Source organism: Empidonax traillii, unplaced genomic scaffold, assembly GCF_003031625.1.
Source record: "Empidonax traillii isolate 1590-97213 ecotype Southwest subspecies unplaced genomic scaffold, ASM303162v1 scaffold52:size1600334, whole genome shotgun sequence".
NCBI classification, from domain to species: domain Eukaryota; kingdom Metazoa; phylum Chordata; class Aves; order Passeriformes; family Tyrannidae; genus Empidonax; species Empidonax traillii.
In genome coordinates, this window is record NW_020955245.1 from 1010466 (window position 1) to 1033754 (window position 23289).

Below are 23289 nucleotides of genomic sequence, written 5' to 3' on the forward strand. Positions count from 1 at the left end.
CAACTGCTGTGCCAGAAAAACCTCTCCCCCACCTACAGCAAGTAAAATTTATACTGGTGGCTGGTAACAAGAACATCTTGATAAAATGGCTGAATTTATTTTATACCTAGAAATGAAAAGAGCTCTTAACAAAGGGGGGTAACTGATATGCTCGGTAAATCAAGGATAAAAGGACACAGGCTCTATTGAAGATTTTTTCCCCTCGTCTTTTCTTTTTAAACCTTTTGATGAGGTGCCCCGTTGCTCTGAGATGAGCTTCCACTGAAGTACTTTTGGAATTATCTCAAAGAGAAACGGATCATTTAAATGAGTTAAAGCCCCCAAACCAGATCTGCTATCTCCAACCCGAGGTCCATTTTTTATGTTGAGAATTTTGTGAAATCTATAAAATAATTCCACTACCGAACCAGGGCCTTATAAGACAAAGAAGCCTCATTCACTTTTCTTCCTGTGTCCTTCTGAAGTGGTGAAGAATGATATATTTAGAATAATGATGAAAGTAAATATGCAGAAGAGAGGGAATATTCTGATCAATTTGTACCTTGTGTGTTTAGAAAACACCTACAGGCAGCAATTCTTCAAATTCCTCCAGACCTACCTGGGACTTTGGTCCTTCAGGGAAAATTCAACTGACGATAAGGTGCTCCTTTCTATTTACTCTTTTTTTTCCTTTCAGACAACAGAGAGAATTTTAAAGGTATAGGACAGGGGAACGGGCTTCCATTTTTCTTAACAGAGAGGGAAAGATTGCTTTTTCTCTCCTGTATGTTTTCTTCAGGGAACAAGAGATATGAGACGTGCCAGAAGGAAGCCAGTTGTGGGGGGAATACTCAACAGACTGGACCTGTAATCCTTCTGAACTCCACAGATAACACATAAATCACAGTCCTCCTCCTTTCTCTGGAAGAGTAACCTGGTCATTTCACTCACTGAGTAGGACCAGAGCAGGCCAAGACTGGCCTGTGTGTGTCTCTCTGCAGTGACTCAGAGATCATCCCATGCAAAGTTTGTTGCACACTTGCTGTGCATTTGAACGGCTTTACAGCGCTATAATATCTACTTATTTTTACTAAGTGCTCCAGCCCTGGTTAACTGAGTGTTCCAGGGGCTGACTTTACCTCCAGCGTGCAGGCAGGCTGTAAACTCTTACTCTGACGTAAACCTTGGCAGCAATTTTTACCCCTGCGGTAGAGAAAACATTATCTTGAGAAATTCTGGCGTGCCAGACGAAATTATGGACTTCCAGACCCAGATCAAGCCTGTGTTTCAGTTCTTAAGTGCCCAGATTCCCACTGAGCCCAGCCAGAGATGCAAACCCACAAGCACTTCTGTAAGGAATTATATATTTGAAAGGCATTAATTGTGTTTTTAAAACTCAATTCTGACGCAGCGCCAATAGAAGATGGGAATGGCTACGGACGCATGGCGCTGGGATAAATCTGGGAGGGTCTTAGGGAATCCAAACAAACATTCCCAAAGCTGAAAAATCTCCTAGTCAGAGGTCAGCACAGCTGCAGTTTCCATACTCTGCTGGATGGGACTGGCCTGCGTGGGATCTCCCACTGCAGGAACAGAGAAATGTCCAAAGGGATTCTTTCGTTCGGGAGATGAAGTGCCCGCTCCGCCTGCCAGCGTGCAGGGCTCAATAAAAGCAGACAGGCCTTCAAAAAAGAGCAGCATAAATAGATGAACTCTTTAAAGTCATACAGGTTCTGTCATCTGGATGCGAAATACGGGCCTGAGAGCCCGCTGAAGTAAAAGCTGACCGCACGTGGCTCAAAGTTTTCTCCGAGTGTCTGGGGCTGAGCCGTGTTTTAACAACATCCCTCCTTGCCACAACAGACAGAAGGAAAGCATTTGAAGTTAAACCCATTTTTCAAAAGAAGAAAACAAAGCATCCATAAAGAAACAAAGGCACATCACGGGATGAGGTCTCTAGATAGCCGCTGTTTTCGGGGAAGCTGCAATTAGCTGTGCAACAGAGAAAGTGAATTTAGCTGTATTTTCAACAGCATTTATAATGATTTCAGCAGCTAAAATGCTGATAGGTACGTGCAGGGGGTTGGTTTCAAGATTTCCTTGTGAGACACAAGGTCAGGATTCCTGTGGTCTCCTGTCATATTTAATTCATATCCTCTGGCCTTCTTCAACACATTTATTGAATTACAGGAATGAAATTCAATGAACCAAAAACAAAAGAAAAGAAGACATGGCAAGTCCTGATTTCTTTTATGCCCCTCCTGCACAACTGAGTCCAGTGGGCTTGTAGAAGAGTATCCTGGAGCAGGAGTTGGAAGGAGGGGGAGGTACAAGTCAGTAAAACCCCTCTCACCATCCCTCTAATCGCATCCAAGTAATTTATTGCGAGGAACAACCATTTGCATGTGGGAGTGAGGATCCAATTTGCACCAGTGAAGACTCTCCCTGTGTACTTTTTAAGGCTAATCTGTGCACTCCCTGGGTGTGTTTACCAGGCTCCTTCTTGCCACAAATGAGATGGCAGTAAACGGCTCTGCAAAACCGCCCGGAAGAGCATCACAGGCAATTCATCACATCAGTGCTGAGAGGCAATACTTAAATATGGTAAAACACCAGCTCCAGGGAAGTGCCCTGCTGGTGTGCTGGTAATGGTGATTCCCTGCAGTCAGCTTAGTTAAACTGATCCAGCCTCTCTCCTCCCTTCACAATAAGCACAGCGTTCCCAGCAGGCCCCTGGTGTGGACTCCTCTGCTGGAGCAATGGGGAGCAGCTCTGTGATTTGGGGGAAGAACATTCCCTTGGGGCTCCTCTACTCCTGTTATCCTATTTGCATTGCCCTGGATGCTGCCTCCAAGAGCTGGCTGGTTTGGGTATGACTGGGCATCACTCACATCTCTCAGCTACTTTTTCCCTCAAATCTACCCCCAGTTCTGCTCTGTGGTTCCGACCCCCCCCCCCGAGTTAAAACAGAGCCATCCCCTGATGTGAGCACAGTCACATCAGAACCTCACACAAACACCCCCTACCAATACCCAAGAACATCTTTACAGCAGTGCCATTAGGTTTCAGAGCCAGAAATGTGCAAATCTGGTTGTTGAGTCTGACCCAAAATAATCATGGAAAAAAAAGAAGAGAGAAAATGTTTTGAAATTCCGTCCAAAACTGCAAGCTCACCACTATTTAGCTGTGGTATTTGAATTTTTGGAAATGTCACAGCTAATAAATAATGTATTTTTTTCCTAAGCTACAAGGTATATTTTTATTTTACATCTTGAATCTGCTTGACTTCCAAAAATTAAGCGCTCTGCTCACGTCCACCTCAACCTATGGGATGGCTGCCTTTCCACTTAATACATTTAATAAAGGTGACCAGATGCTTTGTGTTTTTAATGGCTTGTTCTGCATCCCAACAAAATGTCCCTGTTTTGGCTGTGAGAGCAGATGATTCATCCTGAAACCCAGCCCAGCTGCCCTGACACAGGGCACAGATAAAAACACACCATCTGTGCCGGGGAGCGGGATGGAGAGTGCTTTGTCAGGAAAACACTGTCCTTCCTTGGGCACTGTGTATTCCAGGCACCCAGAACTCCCCAAAGCCTCTGGGTTCAACCTCTCTGCTTTTGCAGATCAATTTTGCAGTCGTATCCCATCTCCCATCGTATTCTCCTCCTCAGAAACCCCTCAGCCTGCTCTGCTCTGAAAGATCTGCAGATCAAACATTTCTGTACAACGTAAGACGTTGCTCCTGGTTTTATTCTTTCCAATCACATGGCACAATTCCTGACCAAGCCAGAAAAAGCAAGAGGGATTCACTTCTGGCTCTTCTGAACAACGAGCTGTGCCCGGCTCTGCATTAGCACCACCCTCAGCTCTGCCAGAGGACACGTCCTGCACTGAGGGACCCCACACCTGCCCAATCCAAGGGCAACATTCCACCCACAGGCAAAGCTCCTGCTGCCTCAGCAAGAGCCAGGCAGGAAGATCCGAAGGGAAAGTCAGGCTTGGAGGGTGTCATTGAGAAAAAGGCACTTGCAGGGTTCTGGCCCCGCAGCATCTCCCACCTCCCCTGCAGGCAGCACCTTCTCCCAGGAGCATTCCCAGTGGGACTCTGCGGGGTGGGAAGCGAAGGTTCCTGCCCAGTTTTCTGCACAGCCTGTGTTCTGCAGCATCTGAAAGAACCACTGCAGCTCTCAAGTCGTCTGGCACGCACACGAATGACAAATACGCTTCAGAGGCAATAAATTAGCAATTTCAAGGCTTTACTTCCCCTCCTGGACTAATTGCCAGAGATTATAGTATATTATGTGAGAGCAATGATACTAATGCCTAAATATGCTTCAGTGATTATAGAGCCATCCTCAATAACCAAGCTGTTTAAATGTCAATGCAAGAAAGCTCTTTATTACGAGATTAAATATTGTTTTGAAGCAGTGCAATAGGAACTTCCCAGGCTTCCTGCCTGCAGAAATGCTGCCTTGGGGCAATATATATTGGACAAGGTATGCTTTTTGAAAATGTGGGCAGTAAAGGGTCCCAAAATACTTTTGTGCTGCACACTTGAACAGCATTCCTGATAAGAAGGAGGATCTTGGCATCTTTTATTTTGTATTTGTTACTAACACGCTGCCTCCTTCATCTTTCCTGCACTTGTCTATCACCACCGCACAGAGAAGATAAATCCTTGTTTTCTGTTGGTGTGAGCTGGGAATCAAACCTTAAAGACCTTTTCTTCTTTTCATTCCACCTCTAAGCAGCGGTATCTTGCACAGATACTTCTGAGCCCTGCCCCTCACACCTCAATAAATCTCTTTACACCTGGCCTTGAGAGAACCCCTGGAAATGAGAGGGAAGCTCCAGCTTTCCGGTTCAGCTGCTGACACGAAGCAGAGAACAGAAGCGTCTCTGAGCCATGACTCCAACTGCACAGCTCTGGAGATGCCAGTTGTGGCATCATCCACAACCTCAGTGTGGATTTAGAAGGAAGGAAGGCTAAAAAGGCTTCAACATCCCACTGATCTCCTACAGGACCCACCCACCATGGATCCTGTCACACAGCTGTGCTGCCTGTCCCTTGATTTCTAATAAACTCAGTAATTACAACTCATAGTAATATAGAAAACACATAGATAGGCCTGTGGGGACAGATCATGTAAAATTAAGAACACAGAAAGACAACTGCTCATGAATTTTGGTGGAATTCTCTTTTTTAAAGTAATTTTTTTCCTTTGGGAAGCACCGTTTCTTAAACACAGCCTGCACTTCTCCTCCACGGTGTGCTCCTGAAGCAAAGAGGGGCTTCATATACAGCTGACCAGGGAACTTATCAGTGAGGAACCCATTCTGCCCAGCTGTAGCAGGACTGGACACCTGGATCCACCAATTTTTGATGTTTTACCTTGGCTGGTTTCTTCAGCCATTTTATATCTCACCTCTAAAACACAGTGCTTGTTTACCTCAGGATGTCTGAAGCTCTTTCAGATGCTCAGGTAAAAGACACCTGCCACACACGGGCTCAGAAAAGACAGAAATTGCTCTATCATTTGCAACATTTTAAAATATCTCCATCTATTAAAATCACACCGTGACTGACAAGGAACCTGCTGAAAAGCCCAGGAGAATTCTTTCTCTGCTCTTCCAGGCAGACAATAAGCTGACATCCTTTTTGTTATGCCTTGACTTAGAATACAGGATGGGAAACCACGTCTTTACTGCAGTGATAAACTTACAGCAGGGGTGTTAAGCACACAGCCAGAGGCAGTAAGTTGAACACCGCTCAAAGGAGAACGATGCGGACTCATCGCAAGAACGGGGGACAAATACCTGCATTGGCCACTTCTGTGCAAACACGACTTGAACTCGGGTTAAAACGCTCTTGAATGGTGTGCAGAGAGTCGTGAGCCCCCAGCAGTCCCAGCTGCACTCACCATGAAGCCGGGGGCGCAGGAGCAGGCCCCGCTGACGCTGTCACAGTCGGCCCCGTTGTGGCAGGGGCAGGGCAGGGCACAGCCCTCGCCGTACGAGCCCGGCGGACACGTCTCGTTGCAGTAGAGCCCAGCCCAGCCAGCCTTGCAGCTGCACTCTCCAGACAGGGGGTGGCAGCTAAAGGAGAGACAGACAGACAGACAGACATCTGTGAGACGTGGGCAGGAGGGGAAAATACAGCCCAGCACATCCCGGCACGGGACAAACCTAAAGCTGTTCGGGATGGTGGAATTTAGGATGGGAACTGGGAACGTGGTGCCAAACACCAGCCTGGCACAGCTCCTCCAAACACCTGGGAACTGCCACAGCACTGCTTATTTTACACCATCATCTTCCACTCTCAAATCAGCGCGATTTGGATCACTGGCATCAACCAGTCCATGGGCTGCAGGGTATGTACCTGCAGGACACCACATGGAGAGACAAGGAGAAAGGAGAATCGAGCCCAAAAGACTGGACAGTGCCTGGCCCTTCTGGATCTGGGGGTGGAAGATTCATCCTTTGCTCCTCCCTCCATGAAACACTTTATTTTTTATTCAGCATTTCTCCTTCTCCCGGGTTTCCTTTGGGCACTTCCTTCCCACAGCAGGAGAGCCAAGCCAAGGCTGTGGTACCATAATGGCTCTGCCCAGCCCTCAGTGAGGGAGATGAGAAATAACATTGGGAAATAATGAGAAACCAAGCCCAACTTCTTTATCACTCTCAGAACAAGAAGGACAGACTTCTGCAAGGTGGCACCTCTCTATGGACCTGCCTCCTGGTTTTTTTGCTTCACAGAAACGATTCATTTTCCTTTACAGTTATTTATTGCCACGGTTTAAGACTGTAGACATGACCGAATGGGTTTCTTTACACCTATAAAATTAATATTGTATACGTTAATTTTCAAGGTAACCTCATAAAATGTAATTTCCAAGTATGTTTCAGGCAATTACTGGTAGGAGAGGTTGGTCATATACTGTTGTGACTGAGAAGGATCAAATTCTGTAAGTGTCATGTGTTTCATCATAAATAGCCTTTTACTGACTAATTAAAACAATTAATCAGCTTAACAAACTACCATCCATGAAATTCTTCTGACAAAGCGGTCCCTGAAATTATGGTTGTTCACAAAGCACCTCTTAACACTCAGATGAAAATAATAAAGGCCCCTTTTTCCCCCCTCTGCATCTATTAATCATTACCTAATAGGAGCAGAAAGCTCAACACTAAAGGAGTGTTTTAAAGTGGATTTTGTGTTCTTCTGTTTCCACTACTACTGCATGTATCATATGCTTCCATGAGAACTGCATCTGCTGGCTAAATTAAATCTTTCAAGGTAATGTATGATCAGGGCAGCTGGAATCAGTCTATGACAATTCAATTGAAAATGCTACACTCGGGAAGAGTTTTTACTCCGAGGTTGGCTCCTTCATCAACGTGGACAGCTCTTTTGCATGGGATGCAAGCTCTGTGCTCAGGACTAAAAATCCTCCTGCCATGCACTAAGATAAGAATGAAAAAGCAAACAGGCTCTGCAGCAGAACCTGCAGGAGATGGGGTGGGCTTTGACTCCAAACCAAGGGTTAGTAGAACCATACTGAGCCCCACTAAAGCCTCGTCCGCCCTTTCACGGGACTGTGAGCCAGCAAAACCTCGAGCAGATGTTTGGGTCCCTCCATCCATGCAATCTTCCTGTTGCAGCAAGGACAGTTTTGTTATCAGCCTGAGCAGGTCAGGGCTTTGTTCCTCTCCTGAATCAAAGGCACTTGTTTGACAATTGAGGTGCCTGGTGCAGCGCTGATTTGAGGAGGGCTGAGACTGAGATGCTTTTCCAAACTGCAGACAGCAGCTGTTCCCTCCCCAGTCCTGCCAGGGAATCTTGGCCACATTAACTCACTCCTTCTGCTTCATTTTTCCCATTTCTAAAACGATGCCTTTCTCCCTTTGGAAACCCTTTTAAGACCTGCAGCTGACATCACCAAACAGCACTAAGTTCTTCTATTCGTTCTTTTCTTAACTGGGAGGTATGAACTCTTCCAGTAATGACAGTGAGTAGAGTTACACTCTAAATACATTGCAGCTCATGATGACGACACATCATCATGGGAGAGAGAAGGGGAGGGTTTCAAAAGGATCCCAAAGGCAGACCCACTAACACCTGCCTTCCAACCTTTGCTGGGAGCAGGAAGGGAACCTCCCACACTTCCAAGAGTTTGGCAGTGCTGTGCAATGGTAGTTTGCATTGAATTTTAACAACTTGCATTTCTTGAAGTCTCCTGCACCACAGGAAGGAACAGTGGGAGAAAACCCAGGGTGAACACAGGCAGCCAAGTGCTCCTGGAGCTCCAGGACACGCAGAGGTGGGAATGGAGCTGTCCACTGCCTGAGAAGGAAAGCGTTCCAGGGCTCCTCCTGCACTGTGCAACCCTCTGTGTGATCCCTTTTGAGCCACACTTACAGCAATAAAAGATTTATTTGTAAGAATTTTACCAGCTGAACTGAAAAACACAAAGGCATTTTTAACCTTTGAGGTTTTTTAAGCATCTAATTTTAGGAAAACTGCAGGAAAGCAGGTAACTTCCTTAAGGCAAATTGGGAAAAGAAATGCTTTAGACAGCACAGTCTGTTCCAAATTCTGAAATTTGTTCTCCACACATCTTTCAGCCAAAACAACTTCTTCCCAGAGAATCTTCTGACTTTCTGTTTACACGTTAGCACCAGTCATCTCATCTTCATTAGCAACAGCCCTAATCCTTATTTAACAGTATTTTCTGTCTCTTGGGGTCCATACTACATTCAGTTTTCCTTACTAAAATGCCTCTTGCTTTGAAGAAGTTGCCACAGTGAGGCTGCAGGGCCTCTCTTTCAGTCCAGCACGTCTTCAAATCCAGCCTCACACAGCACATTATTGACTCAGGTCAAGGCAAAACTTCCTGTAAACTCTGGGGGATTTGGTCCTTCCAAATCTGTCAGTGCTGAGGCAGGAATTGGAGCCTCTGAAGATCGACTTTGTCACAATGCCCTCCTTCCCTTCTCATGTCTGTGACCTTGGAAAGACATTCCCAAAGGCTCCATGCCCTGGCTCCACACAAAGGCTGGGAGGACAAGACCATTCCAGCTGTTCATTTTCCTCCCTGCTTTAAAGACCAAGACAGGATCATTCCTTTCCAACACTGCAGACTGCCTCAACACGAGCTTTTTGCAGAGGAGGATTTTTTTTACAGGTGTATCCTTTCCTGTGGAAGGGCAGTCCAAGTCACCAACATGTTCTAAATCACCTTTTCTAAGTCTCAGTCGTGGGGTTGTTCAAACGTCCTGCACAAAGTGCCTTTCCCTGTGCTCTGATGCAGAAATTATTGGATGATGTTCTTCACCCTGGAGGTGACTGGATGATCACACTGATCTCTTCAGACATCAAAACAGATCTATGAAAGTGGAAGAGCTGATTGTGAAGCTTCTTAATGGCCCTCCTCAACCCGCTCCTCAAAGCCCCCAGAACTTTCTGTTCCAGTCAACCCTCCAATAACCAGATGAAATGAGTCAAAACCAGGGACAGGAACTTCCCTCACCTTCTACAAGTGTTTTTACACGCCTGGGGATCACAACAAGCAGCCAACAGCTCAAAATGCTTTGGGGAAAAATAGATGGCTGTCAGTAAATGAACCACTTTGGAAGATCCCAGTTCCAGTAGGGATAAACACTCAGGGAGGAACGGGAGGAGGAGTGCCCTGTATGGGACTGGTTAAACAGTGAGCTAAACAATGAGCAAAAGGATTTGTTCCAAATAGGGAGTGCCTTTGGAAAAGGTCATTTTCCATCAGCTCTGACGCTCCCTGGCTCAGCATTGACAGCGCTCCGTGGAGCTCATTGAAAAGTGGAAAGCTCAAATCCCACGGATGAATGAAAGAACATTTGCAGATCTACAGCTTGCTGATACCTCTTTGTTCCATAACAGCAGTGATAAGATGTAGGAAAAAAAGGCAGATTTTATCAATAGAGAGACTAGACTCATTTATTAAGGAACCAGAGATAGCATCTCAGCCGAGGATGCTGCAAGGCAGGCTGATGGAGCAGTGATGGGAGGAAAGGAATAAAATGTACCCATCAGGCAGCAACCAGGAACAGGGTGTGTAGGAACGACCACATGCCCAGAAAAGAGTTGGGAGGGGATTCAATCCTTCACTTTTCTGAGCTCTCTCAAATCTGAGACCTCCTCTTTCCTCAAAGCTGGATGGTACCAGTCTGTTCTTTCAGGAAAGCCCCTCTGGCAAATCCTCAGAGCACCCCTCTGAGTAACACAGGATGAATTCCTGCACCCTCAAACTCACCTAAAAGATTCTTAATGAACTGAGCACTAAGCTGAGAAACATCAGCCAAGCTCAGCCTTGCCCACGGCCTACACTCAGTAAACAGAGTCCTTCCACTCTATTTACACCTTTATGGGAATATGGGCCCACAAGCAGGTTCCTGCAGGCTCAGGAGGGGTGAAGACACAGTGTCAGCTGCTGTCCATGAGCATATTCTCACCCTCCAGCACTCCTGAAGAACAGTTACAGTGAGGAGCAATTCAGGCTGTGTTTACCACAGGCTGGAGTCATGCCCAGTGCCAGGTGCTGCAGCGCGTGACACGCAGGAATTTACACCTCAGCTCACTCTGCAGTAACTCCTGAGACATCCCACATCCTCAGCACAACACAGCACTAACCTTTGGTGTGGAATGTGCAGCTCATGCCTCAGGGATGCTATTTTTGCAATGATTTCATGACACACAGCACAATCAGGAGCGATGGAAGCCTTGTCGTACAGAGCCTCAAACCCTTCGGGTGCTGGCTGTCAAACCCACCAGGGCTGCAGCTCTCTTGCTCCACAGGGGTTGGATCACCACGATTACAAGTTTTTAAATAATCCACTGTGAGCTCTGACTTTCAGTTAAACAAAGCCTCACCACTCAGAGTCGAATTCACGTGGAAAATCATCTGTTTACTCCCAAGACTGAGACAAACAGGGTCTATCTCGAGCACACAGAGAGATTTGCCTGAAGTGTTTGTGTGTGTGTGAGTGTGAATGTGCACACAAATTAGCTGCTGCTGCTTGCATCCATAACTGGGAGTGTTTATATTTCAGCAGGCAGCAAGATCCAAGGCAGGTCTGTCATCATCTGCAGGACAGTCAGGTCCCCACCTGTCTGGTTGGAAATTGAGGAATGTCTGTACCAAGGGCATGTTTGCTTGGGCATCAGTTATCCCACCTCCCTCTGAAGCACACACAACCCTAAATTGGCTCTGCCTGCTGGAGAGGAATGGGCAGGAAGGGGGGGGAATGCAGTGGGAGCCCAGGGGCTCAGCATGGAGCAGGTGAGGAATGTGGCACTCCGGTCCATCAGACAGCGCAGGGTTTGGCTGTCCAGGCTCCTTTACTGCGGGTGAGGGAGTGAGGAATCTCCAAACAGCAATTCCAGCAGCAGGTAAACAAGGCAAAGAGTTACAAAAGGTAACAAAGAGGATAATAGGGAAGAGCCTTAAATTCTTCCCTTATTTTTTTCCAAGGTTTGGAAGACTCATTCAAGCCTGCAACAGGAAAGCCAACTCAAGGTGCTCAAGTGGCTCTGGCTCTTAGTAATGAGAACCTCAAGAATAAGATTCTAAAAAAAAAAAAGCAAAATAAAGGGAATAAGACATCAAAACCCGACCTTTTCAGCGAGGCTGATTCCACTGTAGGTACAATTCCCTGGTATTTATTTTCCTGAGCATTTCCCCCCCACACACACATGGTGAATGAGGAGCAGAAATAGGCTCACATGAGGAGTCTGTTTTGACAATGTCGACCGTGTTACAGTTCCACAGACTGACTCAGGGATATTGATTTCAGTCTATTTATACATCTGCCTCAAGTGTTTGCAACAGGGTAATTTGCCACGAGACATAAACTGAAGCAAATGAGGTTTCATTTTGAAAGTCCCCTTGCTGTCTGCAGATCTAACGAGAAAAGCCATGGCATAAAAAAAAGCCAAAGTGATGGATTTGAGTAAACATATCTCTATTTTTAAAACTTCAGGGGGTTATTACACATTACATATGGGCATCACCTGATGGTGCCTATGCCTCTAAGACTTCAGTTACAGGATAAAGCTGTGTGTCAGGTTGTTTCAGATGTTGCCAGAGCTGTTAACAGATCTGTGCTCAGCAGATGGCTGGACTGTGGCTTGTGGTTCCAAACCTGAGGTCACTTCAATCCAAGCTTTGGAGTTCAGAGCAACTCTCTGTGTTTGTACTTAAAACTACAGAGAAAAAGGCAGTGTGTGCAGTTAATTGAACCCTTCCCCATCCTTCCCCTTGACCAGTCCCTGCACTGCAGCATCACATGACGTACATACCTGAGGGTGTTGGTAACATTGCAAGGGCATCTCTTGTTGCATTTGAGGCCGTAAAACCCTTCTGGACACATCCTTTCTTGGCAGTAAATGCCTTTGAAGCCAGGCTCACAGATACAGGCTCCATTGACGTGGTAACACTTGGCCCCGTTCTGGCAGTCGCAGGTTTGGGAGCACTGGAAGCCGTAGGTGCCGATGGGACACTCCTCCTGACACCTGCAGGGCAACAGGGCAGCCAGTCAGAGCTGCAGCCTCCCACACAGGAGTGTCTCTGCTAATCAACTAAACACAAAACCACTGCTCATGATCTCGTTGGGGTCATGTGATGTGATATCCTGGGTGTGGCAATGGCTGTCAGCTGAAACTGCAGTAATCTCTGCCCAACTGTATCTGCAACATTTGCATTAGTGAATATTTCCTTCGTTTACAAAGGGCATTCTTTTCTCCTGGACCTCGACAATTCCACTCACCAGCCATAAGAAATCGATGTGGGATAAATTATTAAAAAAAGGAAAACCCTCACCTGTTTGTTTTGTCTTTATCACAGAAGGACTTCCCTGAAAGCACATGATCCTCCTAGTGACGATGAAGGGCTCAAAGGGAATGTGGCCTAAGCAATACTGAGCAAAGTTCCTCCAGCTTTACGTGCCCTCTTTGCTGTCATTGCATCAGCTTTACACCAACAAACTCCTTTGTCTTCTGTGTGTGTTCTGAGTAACTAAAGGCTTAAATTTACCTTTCTTCTCCTACTCCAGGGCTGCTCAGTAGTATAAAATCCCAATAAAAATCACTTTCACGCTCCTTAGTGAAGAACCTTCTTCGAAATTGCCGGCTTTAATATTTGATACACCCAAAAATGGAACCTGCAAACACTCTACACAGATTGCTTTAAACTGCACCTTCCATGCACTGTTTTAAATATTTCCCTACTGGATACATCCTCATATCTGTCTCCTTGTCCTACACAACCAATTTAGGAGTTCATACTATTTTCTACTTTGATAAAGCTCAGCTAAGGTCCTAAAGAAAAGCAGCTGATTCTGTGCTGGACATAATTCAGTGGTCTTGAAATCCTGCCATGAGGAACAGTCCTACAGTTTACGTGATCCACCGTGAAATACAGACAGGCCTTTTCAGTTCATAAAAACAGCAAAAGAAGGCCAGAAAAGCCCAATTCCCTTATCACAGGGATGCCAGACACTGGAAATTGCCTATCAGCATTAATTTAAGCCTGAGCATTGATTAAAGTGTATACTGTAAACTCAGTGGATGGAGGCAACTGTTAAATGTCTTTTCTGCAGGTCATTTCACAGCTGGCAGGTGAGAGTTAATATAATGATCAGTAATAAAAGATTAATGTGTGATGCAAGGCAGGCAAAACTGCAGCGAGCACGGGCAGTACATAAGAAGGGCACCACTTCTGCAGCTTCAGATTATCTCGTTTTCCTCCAACTAAACGAACGCAGCGAAGGGCCCAGCCAGGGACTTGACCCCAGCAGCCACCACCACAGCTGGGGCTCCAAATCCAGGGGGAGGAGTTCATGGGAGACCCCGGGAAAAGAGCCTGGAGAAGCAGAAGAACCAGCAAGGAAAGGGGAGCAGTGGGGCTGGAACAGTCAAAGCAGAGGAACTGCGAGAGGAGGGGACTGAGCTCCTCATTCCCCGCTGCTGCCCAGGCCCTGCTCGTCAGGAGGGCTCTGCTGTCCTCCACGGGATCAGCACTCAGTCAATAGTGCTCTGGATCACTCCATATTTAGAGAAGATGAAGCATTACCTAGCGGGGAGAAAAGCATCTGGAAATGAAATATTGACGACCTAATCCATTTACATAATTAGCCTTTTTCTACTAACAATTTAACCAACTTATTTATTTGGAGATCAAGCAGCTCCCGCTAATGAATTTTATACAAAGAATACTAATAATGACTCCTCTGGAACATGAGAATAATCACAGCAGGAATTAGCTTTCTACTTAAACATCTTTCCTTTGCAACATATCAATCTAATGTGTCCATAGCACCATTAACAAGCAGATACATTGTTCAATTAAATTACAAAATGAGCTGCTAAGCCCTAGTTATGTTTCTTGTTTAATTTACATTGCTTTCTGCCTATCTGGGGAGATTCGTATTATAATACCCACTGAACTTTAATATGTACTATAATTATTTGGGTTGGGATAGGATAATATGGCTGTCACCTGTAGAATTAATGGAAGCAATTTCACAAAATATTAAACAGAAGACAGGCTGCTTAACAGATGAACTTAGCGCACGTACCTACATTTTTTTCCATAATTTCTCCTTTGTTAAGGAATGACGCTGTGAAGTTTGTTGGGTTTTTCTCTGTCTTTGTTTTGAAACAGTGATCATGTTTATGTAGCACAGATAAATATGGAAAGCCATCCAAAACACACTAACCAGGAGGTAAGAGATCCAGCCACAAACACAACAACAGAACAAATCTGCTCATATCGTTCTAAGAAATGTGATATTTATTCTGCTAAGACTCAATCTTTAGAGTCAGTGGCAAAATGGAAAACAAAGCTAAACCAGCAGGTTCACTTTTCCTGTCAGGCACTGAATTGTGAGACACCCCATCCTCGGCTTCTAACTGTGCCTCTGCTATTATTCCTTTCCAGTTTGTAAAACATACATTTCCTTGACAGATCCAGTCATTTCTGAGAGCACAAAGCATCCTGCAGTTATTAACAGCGCCTGCCAATTTCCTGGAGATTTAGTGCAGTGCCACTCTTGGAAAACAGGTAGGGAACAAAAGTGTGGCAATTACCCTCACACAGCCCTCTCTGGCCATTCCATCTGCACAGATATTTATCTAACTCTCTGTTATTATCTCCTGCACACCACGATGAACTGGAGCATTATACAGTACTTACTGATAATTTAAAGATGATGGTAGGCAAAGTGTATTTATATTTTTATTGCTGTTATTCACAACATCAGTTATTATTAAGAAGATTTCTTCAGCGCCTTGTAAGACACGAAAGGAAACTGTTTTGTGGTGCAGCAGCTTCTCCTGCTCACAGTAACTCTGGTGGATACAGGTCCACAATGTGACCTTCCCTCCCTTCTTTTTCACCTCTCCCAACTGGTTCTGCCTTATTTTTTTCCCTCCCTGCTTCTGTCTTCCCAAGAAACATCTTTCTTTGGAGTCCAAATGCCTCCCACTTTTCTCCTGGCCCAGATCTGAAGAGCCCACAGTTGCTTCCAAAAGCCTGCACAAGGAGAGAAGCAGCAATGACATGGTAGCCCATGGCTGGAAGTATTTCCATTTCTCCAGATGGAGGATGGGGAACAGAGTCACACCAGTGTCTTCTCCACTCAATGATTATGAAGTAGTTGGTATTTCCACCACATCCAACCCCAAAAAAACCCTGAGCCTCCTCCAATATCACTGTCCATGGAATGGAATGAAGGCAGTTCCATGTGTGAGGGGAGGAGCAGCCTCCTGACACCCCAAGGGCTGCAGAGACCTGCTGGTAACACAGAGAGCAACAGAGGAGAAACTCCAGTGAGCTGTGCTGCATCCAAGTGGAATTGGAGCATCTGTCAGTACATGGAGATGAGCTTCCTCCAGCTCATAATAAAAGCAGGGAGCACCCAGGAGGAAGGGTTTAGCAGAGCACACACTGGTGAGCTGTGCCCAGCGGTGCCTCAGCCCAGCCCTGGTGAGAGCTGCCCCAGGAGCTGCCTGAACTGCACTTCCCAACCTCTGGCAGCAGGACCAGCTGGAGGGCTGAGCCAGCACGTGCTGCAATCCCTCATTGACTTTGCTGTGCAGTCATTTTGCTGAATCCGTGACACCTTGGTAAAACAATATTATCATCTCCTCTGATCGATTCATGGGTGAAGGCTCTCGTTTATAAATTTGGAGGATTTATCACCTTTTGCTGGTGGCTGAGATGGATCAGTGCTACAGCAGCACAGAGGGCTGAAGGAGACATTAAACTTGCTGTGTTGCTTACTCTTGAGGATATTAATTTGTACAAAGATAGTTCATTTACATATCTTGTAAACATGTAATGCTCTCTATTAAATTTATCACTGTAAATATCTAAATTAAATTTAATCCATTAAATTTTAAAAGTTATATTAAAACCCCCTGTAAATGGAGAGCATTGCCAATAAAAAGTAATAACATTGCCACGTTTATATTGCTTGAAGTGCTTCAGAAGGATGAACCTAATTGGAGCAGTAGAAACACAACACCATTTTTCAGAGGGGAAGATTGTCCTAGAAGGGATATAAATATTGACAATCCCTGGTTAAAATGAGAGGCTTTTGGGGGGTTGGTTTTTTACCTGTCTCCTATATAGCCAGCTGTGCAGATGCATTTTCCTGTCACGGGGTCACAGTGTCCTCCGTTGTGGCACGGACAGTCCTGGCTGCAGTTGATTCCAAAGGTTCCAGGAGGACACGGCTGTGCACACACCAGCCCCTGGTAATGTTGCAGAGAGAGCAGTATTTCAGTCAACATTCATAATGCAATAAATTTCTATATGCAGCTGAGATTTTTACTGTCCTTCTTGCTAAACCCGGGAGTGAGTGTAGCAGCAATATTTTATCTGCAGAAGATGCGCTAAAGACGATCTGAAAACTCTGCTACCAGAGTAAATGCCTGTCTGCTCTGACTCCAGGAGGGATTTTTCTCACCACTGTCCACTCCCTGATAATTCTCTCCTCTGCATCTCCCTGTAAACTGCAGCTGAGGTGGCAGGAGATTCACTGCCCCTTGTAAAGGGCCAGGAAGGTTTGGGAGAGGATAAAAGCAACCAGAGGAGGCTGCAAACCTGTATGTGCTGGTGGGGTTTTGTGAAGTGTTGCTGAGAGGCTGAAATGTTGTTGGACACAGCCTGAGTGGAGAACATTTGGGAAGGAAGAGATTACTGGGAAGGTTGCACTGAGAGGATGAAGCGGTGGGAGTTTTGATAGTCTGTGATCATCTCCCTTGTTCAGAAAGTCCCTCTTCAGCCAACCACAAAGAAGACCAAATACAGCTGCTGGAGGAGTCCTGTACTGCTCCTCAGGTCCCACCTACTCCATTCCCTCTGCTCCCACCAGCCCCACACTCAGCACAGAGTGGCCTCTGCCGTGCTCTGTGTAAGCCATGGAGGGGGCAGGATGAAAACAAAGGCTGGGATAGTTGCAGAAAGCCCCCAGTGATGACACAGAAGCATCACATCAGCAGTGCAGCAGCCCCTGGCCAGAAGAAGGGATTCTGCAGTGGAATTACCTGCCTAATCCCTGAACATCAGCAGGATGCCTCATCCACCACCCTCCCAGCTCCTCATCCCCAACCCTGGAGTCCTTTCTGAGTCCCTGACCTGCCTCAACTCCACATCTTGCTGGTGTCCTCCTTTCCCCATTTCATGCTCCCAGCCCTCTGCCCTCCTGCCTTTTTATTCCAGTCCTCCCTAAATCCTTGTTGCAGACTCCCTTTTAGTGCCCTCCTTCATCTGGACCCAAATCCCCACGTGTGAGTTGTTTCCTCCTTTGCCTCCCTGTTTAACCAGGGAAGCACAGACAGGCTGGCACTGCTGGGCACCCTGGCACTGCTGACCAAGGAAAAGCAATTCCCAGGCAAGCCTCGCTCCAGCTGCTCGGCCCCAAGGCAGGGAATGCTCACTGCTGGTTGAGGTCACGTCTTTGGAGCATTCACCTGCCCAACTCAGGTGCTTCTACTCCCCCAGCTATCCCATAATGTCCCCTGCCAAGTCTCAGAGCCTTACAGGGATTTCCCCAGACTTTCTTAGAAGTTGCACGAATGTTTTGTTGTATTTTTTTCTGGGAGCAAACATAAAGCCCAGGGCTGGGATCCAGCTGAGGAACTCCAGCCAAAACAAGGCTGGCAGCGCTGGGAGCTGAAGTTGTGGTCCTAGAATGGAAAATGTTTGGCGCCTGCAGCGAGTGGTGCTGCTGCCAGTGCCACCACAGTGCCCAGAGTGAGACAGAAACGGTGTTTGTCTGGCCCTGGGATTATTTGGTTTAATCTCTCAGAAGCCTTGTTTCCCCCAGCAAACCCTGAGGGCTCTGGGTTTTAAACAAAAACCAATATTAGGCCCGATTTATCCAAAATTTAAACCAGGAATATAAAGGCTGCTTTCACTCCTTGGGGCTGGGGAAGTTGAGCTGTATCAACAAGCCCAAAGTGGAGAGGCTGCTCTTCAAAAGCCACCATAAAACAGACACTTTGAGCCTTTCCTGAGCAGGGAGAGGTGGCTGCTGGGCCGTAAAACAGCCAGGTTGGCCTCAGTTCAAGAACTTTCAGATTACAGCGTTAAAAACCGGTGTCTCTGGACTTGAGTAATACACAACACTATATATCAGAAAACCTAAGTGTCCATTTATCTTGATAATAAATACTTTCTCCCTTCATGTCTCCAAAGGAACAGGATTTCTATCAGCAAATGATGAGAAAGCAATACTCTGGGATGCATCCCCCCGGAGCCAAGAGGATCTTCAGGAGCAGTTTTTGCATTAATATGTACTCAGGGAATTCAAAACATCCCTCTCAGGAGGATCAAATGTCAGCCCAACATTTCCTGCTGCTTATACATCTAATCAGCAAAGTTCACCCCATCAGCACCTTTTTTAAGGCCCTGATCTCATCAGCCTCTGCTTTTGACATCGTTTGCTGTATTTTGTGGGACGGAAAAGATTTCTTTCTGCTCCATTTTCTCATATAACCCCCTGTTTGAAAACCAGCACAGAAAGAAAACCACGTAAAAATACAAATTGCTGCTGTTTCATAAAGGCCAGAATCAATGAGAAAGAACTGATCAGCAGAATGTGCTTTATTAACACGGCCCCACGATGGTCTGGGACCGAGCAGGGTGTGTTGCCAGTGACAAATGTTCTGTCGTGCCAGGAAAGATTGCAGCTCTCCTGAGCACAGAGATCTGGTCCTTCAAAAGGGCTTCTGAGAAGCACTGTAAATGCTAAATTAACTCCTCTCCCTGCTTCCTGAGACTGCTTGGAGAATTTAATACTGCAAATGAGAAAGATGTATAGAATTAAACCTGTAAATTGTTAATGAGACCCTAAAGCAGCCTCCCACTAACTCCCACAGCCACAAAGGCACACAAGTGGAAAAAGCCCAAAGTTGTGGGATGCTGGCAGCCACGTCCTGGTGACTGGCTCAACAATATATGCTGTCAGCCACCATCCTCTTGGTGAAAAACCCTGGGGACAGCAAGATCCCCCAGGACATCATCCATACCCCTGGTTCCTCTGGGAGATTCTGCACTGGGTGGGAGGAAAGAAACCACAAGTCATGAAAGAACCAGGCTTTGGAGATGGAACATCCAAGGAAGAAGCTCAGAACTCCAGAACTTCCTCCTGTTCAACTCCCTGCATATCCCACCAAGCCCCCAAGAGAGCTGAGCCCCTGTTAATAAACCTGCCCAGGAAAGGATAAAAAGTTGCAGCTCATCCAGCAGCAATAAAGTCCAAGTGGATCTGCACTTGTATAAATCCAGGAAGAATTCTCTCCTTTCAAAATGATGGTATATTCAATACAGACATGCAGTCTCAAGCCTCAAAAATCAGCAAGTAAAATTCCTGGTGTCAAAGAAAATCCACGGTGTGAAGTAAAATGAATGCTGTCTAGCAATCCCAGCTCGCCTGCTCATTCACAGCCCCCTCATGTCTCACTTCCCAAACCATTCCAACCACCAAGAGTTAAAAATATAGCATGAAAAAAAAAACCCCATGTTTTATCCCTCTCTGTGTACTGAATTACCAGCTTTTCATTAAAACCCTGGAGAGACCCTTTATACTTAAAATCTCAACATTTACAAGCTGAGTGCTTTTACTTATAATTTCAGTTTCTTTCTGCAGAATACTTGATCTCTCTCTTCAGTTTTCAGCTATGCTCGTTTCAGACATCAATTGTTAACTCCAGGGTTCCTCTGGGGACAGAGCAGCCAACAACACAGTTTTCAGAAAAGTCTCTCTGGGCTCCTAAAAATGCAAAGAAGAAACTCCAGGCTGTAAGAACTGGGCAGGAGTGGGCCAGGATACAACCAGAGCTGCTGTGCAGCCCCAGTGCTGGGGCTCTTCTTTGAGGTCTCTGCTGCATCCTTAAAGACATGTAAAAATTCCTGTTCCATTCTGATATTTTTATCTGTTTGCTGAGGGTTTAACTTTGACAAAGAAAACTCCTGATGAAACACAGTTAAGGAAGGGTACAGCAAACCAGCTCAGACTCTGAGGAACCTTGGCACGCAGAAGAGGAGATGGAAAAAGGTATGTTTTTATGTTAATCAACTTCACTGATCACAATCCACAGAATGGACTGATAGGCTCTCAAAAATACGTGAATTCCTTCCTTTAGCTCCCCCCACTCAAGGAAAGAACCTTTCCTGTGCCTCCACTGAAGGCCAGGGGAGGGTAAGGTGCCACATTCATACCTAAGCTTCTGAAAAGCCAAGGCAGAGAGACTCTAACTCTGCAGTTAAAAAGAGATTTTTCCAGACACAGCTTCCACCCAAAATTACGGGCAACAATTCTTCTCCCACGCTCTCCCAAGTCAGCAGCTCCTCGTGGTTGCTACTTCTGAACTCAGAGCAGCTGTGACCAAATGGAGGCAGCATTTGATGGATGTACAGGAACTTAACCAGCTCTCTCAGCTCTCCCATCTTCCAGCAGGTAGAAGGTCCCCAGCAGAAGCCACACAACGTTTGCCTGACGATGTGCGGGGCCCTCCATGTGAAAATAAAAATTCAGAGCACTCGCAGGCATTAAAATCCAGCCAGTTTGCCAAGAGACTAATTGTCAGATAGAGGAAAAATGCCAGGAAATTCAGTACAGCTAAATGGTCCCAAGGCCCGTGAGACTTGGCAAACCCCAAGGGAGCCAATTATTGCATTATTGGTACCGTTGAGGACTTGAAAAATGTTTGGCCTTGCTTTCCTGACACAGAGGATTAAAGGTTAGAGATTGTCTCTCTCCAGAGCAAGCCCTGGTGTAAGCAGATCTATGGCAATCAATGGGAATGATGCCTGAGGAAGGGCAGGACACCGAGCTGACCCTCTGTCCGGGGTTCAATCCTGCTTTGCTGACAGCCTGAGCCACTGAATTCCCTGAGTCTCCCTTTCCCTCTCTCCTGAGGGGGAACAGGACAATCTGTGCCCTTGACAATGCTCAAGCTCTGAGCTTTCTGTCCTGTGTGAGGGCAGTGTCCAGGGCTGCAGGGAATATTCCAAGGAACTGGAACTCAGAGACAACCCCTTTGGCTCTTGGTTTGCCGTTGATTTTTAAACTTTCTGATGGCAGATACCAGTCAGAGAATCCCAGAACCACTTAGGCTGGAAAAACCCTCTAAGATCATTGAGTCCCAACCAGCTCTGCCAAGGCCACCACTACACCAGGTCCCCGAGTGCCACATCCACGTGTTTCCTGAACACCTTGCAACACAAATAACACAAATACCAGCAGAGACACAGGACAGGCACTCAGGGAACCATCAGCTGAGACAGTGAGCAGTTAAACGGCCAGCTCATCCTCTGGCAGGCCCCGAGGGGGGCAGTGTGTGAGTGGTACCCACCGTCCATCCCGCGGGGCAGGAGCACTCCCCGGTGATGTGGTGGCAGACGCCGCCGTTCTGGCAGGGGCAGCGCAGCTCGCACTGGGCTCCGTGGCTGCCGGGGGGACACAGCTCCTCACAGCTGGGGGGACACAACCACAAACACCAAGAGATCACCACAGGAGGAAAACCCACCGCCGAAACCTCAGCTGGCACCGCCGAGCGGCCAAGAGTCCTTAAATTTCTGCTGGGGGTGTTTACAAGCCGTGGATACAACCCTGGAAGGCTGATGCACGTGTGGAACCTTCCTGCACGTCCCAAATTCCACCCATCTCAACAGGACAACTCATAACCATCAAAACAGCCCAGGAAAATACGAGCTGCAAGATGAGGCCTTCAATGTGAGTTATGTGGCGTGGCAATAAAAGAAACTGCAAATAGAATAAAAGGAGGGGATTAAAATGCTTGAAATTTCTCCAGTCACTACTGAATGTTAACATTTGCAGTGTATAATGGACTGGCAAGGACTCAACATCATTTAAAGGCTATTTAAGCTCATTGAGCCTCTCTCAGTACTCGTGGGGAGGGGGTGTAAGGCTAATCCCTGCAAAAACACTGTCTCCTACACTGGTGCTGTCAGCATCGAGGTTCTGAAACTACAGAGTGTTCTTCTCCTAATTGACTGGCCCCTGATGAGGATGTTCCTACCACCTATCAGGGGTTGGCCCTGCTGAGAACTGACACACTGGTGTCAGGGGGAGCACTCCTAATAATGTGCAAAGTCTTTAGCAGGGAGTGCTTCCACAGCTGAGGTCACAAGCCCATGAGGAAATCAGGTACTAAATAAAATATTCAAAAGGCGTATCACTTATTTATGAGGGTTAACACTGTCTTTAGTTTTTATCTTCCCCTCCTTGCAGGTCAACAAATAATAATAGACTGCAAAAGTATTAAGCCACCTGTAATAGATCTCCAGCCAAATTCAGTGACTAAATTCTCTTTTCCCCTTAAATAATTCCGAAAAACATAATTACTTCTGAAACTGCTGAAAGATCTCTAATGAGAACTGATGTTACACTGTGGGCAATTTTAAACAAGGAACTATTGCTTGCTGTCCTGGAATTAATATGCAGATTTTGTGAATCCTACTGGTAAACCTTCCACGTGGTGGATGGGGATTTAGCTACACGGTTCTCATTGAAGTTAATAGGAGTCACACGGCTAAATCCCTGCTCACCAGGCTTAAAATCTACCCCCTAGATAGTAAGCTGATATAGTTAACAGCAATGCTTTCTCAGTTAGATTGAAAGTCAAATAAATTGGGGATGGTTAAGTCCCATTTGATACTGCACTGGACTGCTAATGAGGAGAGTCCAATTGCTTATAAAAACTCAGCTGTAATGTGGATTGTATTCACATTCTGAAATTAA

The 23289-nt window shown here is 46.2% G+C and overlaps 1 protein-coding gene across 11 annotated transcripts in view; it reads right to left on the reverse strand.

The window, feature by feature from the left end:
• Positions 1–23289, reverse strand: part of MEGF11 (multiple EGF like domains 11) — a 247115-nt gene that overhangs the window by 66076 nt on the left and 157750 nt on the right. For all 11 annotated transcript variants that reach the window (XR_003570692.1, XR_003570693.1, XM_027879247.1 and 8 more), the window contains 4 exons: positions 21881–22001; positions 16635–16771; positions 12317–12529; positions 5904–6078 (listed from right to left, as the gene is read on the reverse strand). Coding sequence is in view for 9 of the 11 variants with exons in the window: in XM_027879247.1 (XP_027735048.1) it covers positions 5904–6078; positions 12317–12529; positions 16635–16771; positions 21881–22001 (646 nt within the window). In the remaining 2 variants the exon portion in view is untranslated. The remainder of the gene's footprint in view (positions 1–5903; positions 6079–12316; positions 12530–16634; positions 16772–21880; positions 22002–23289) is intronic.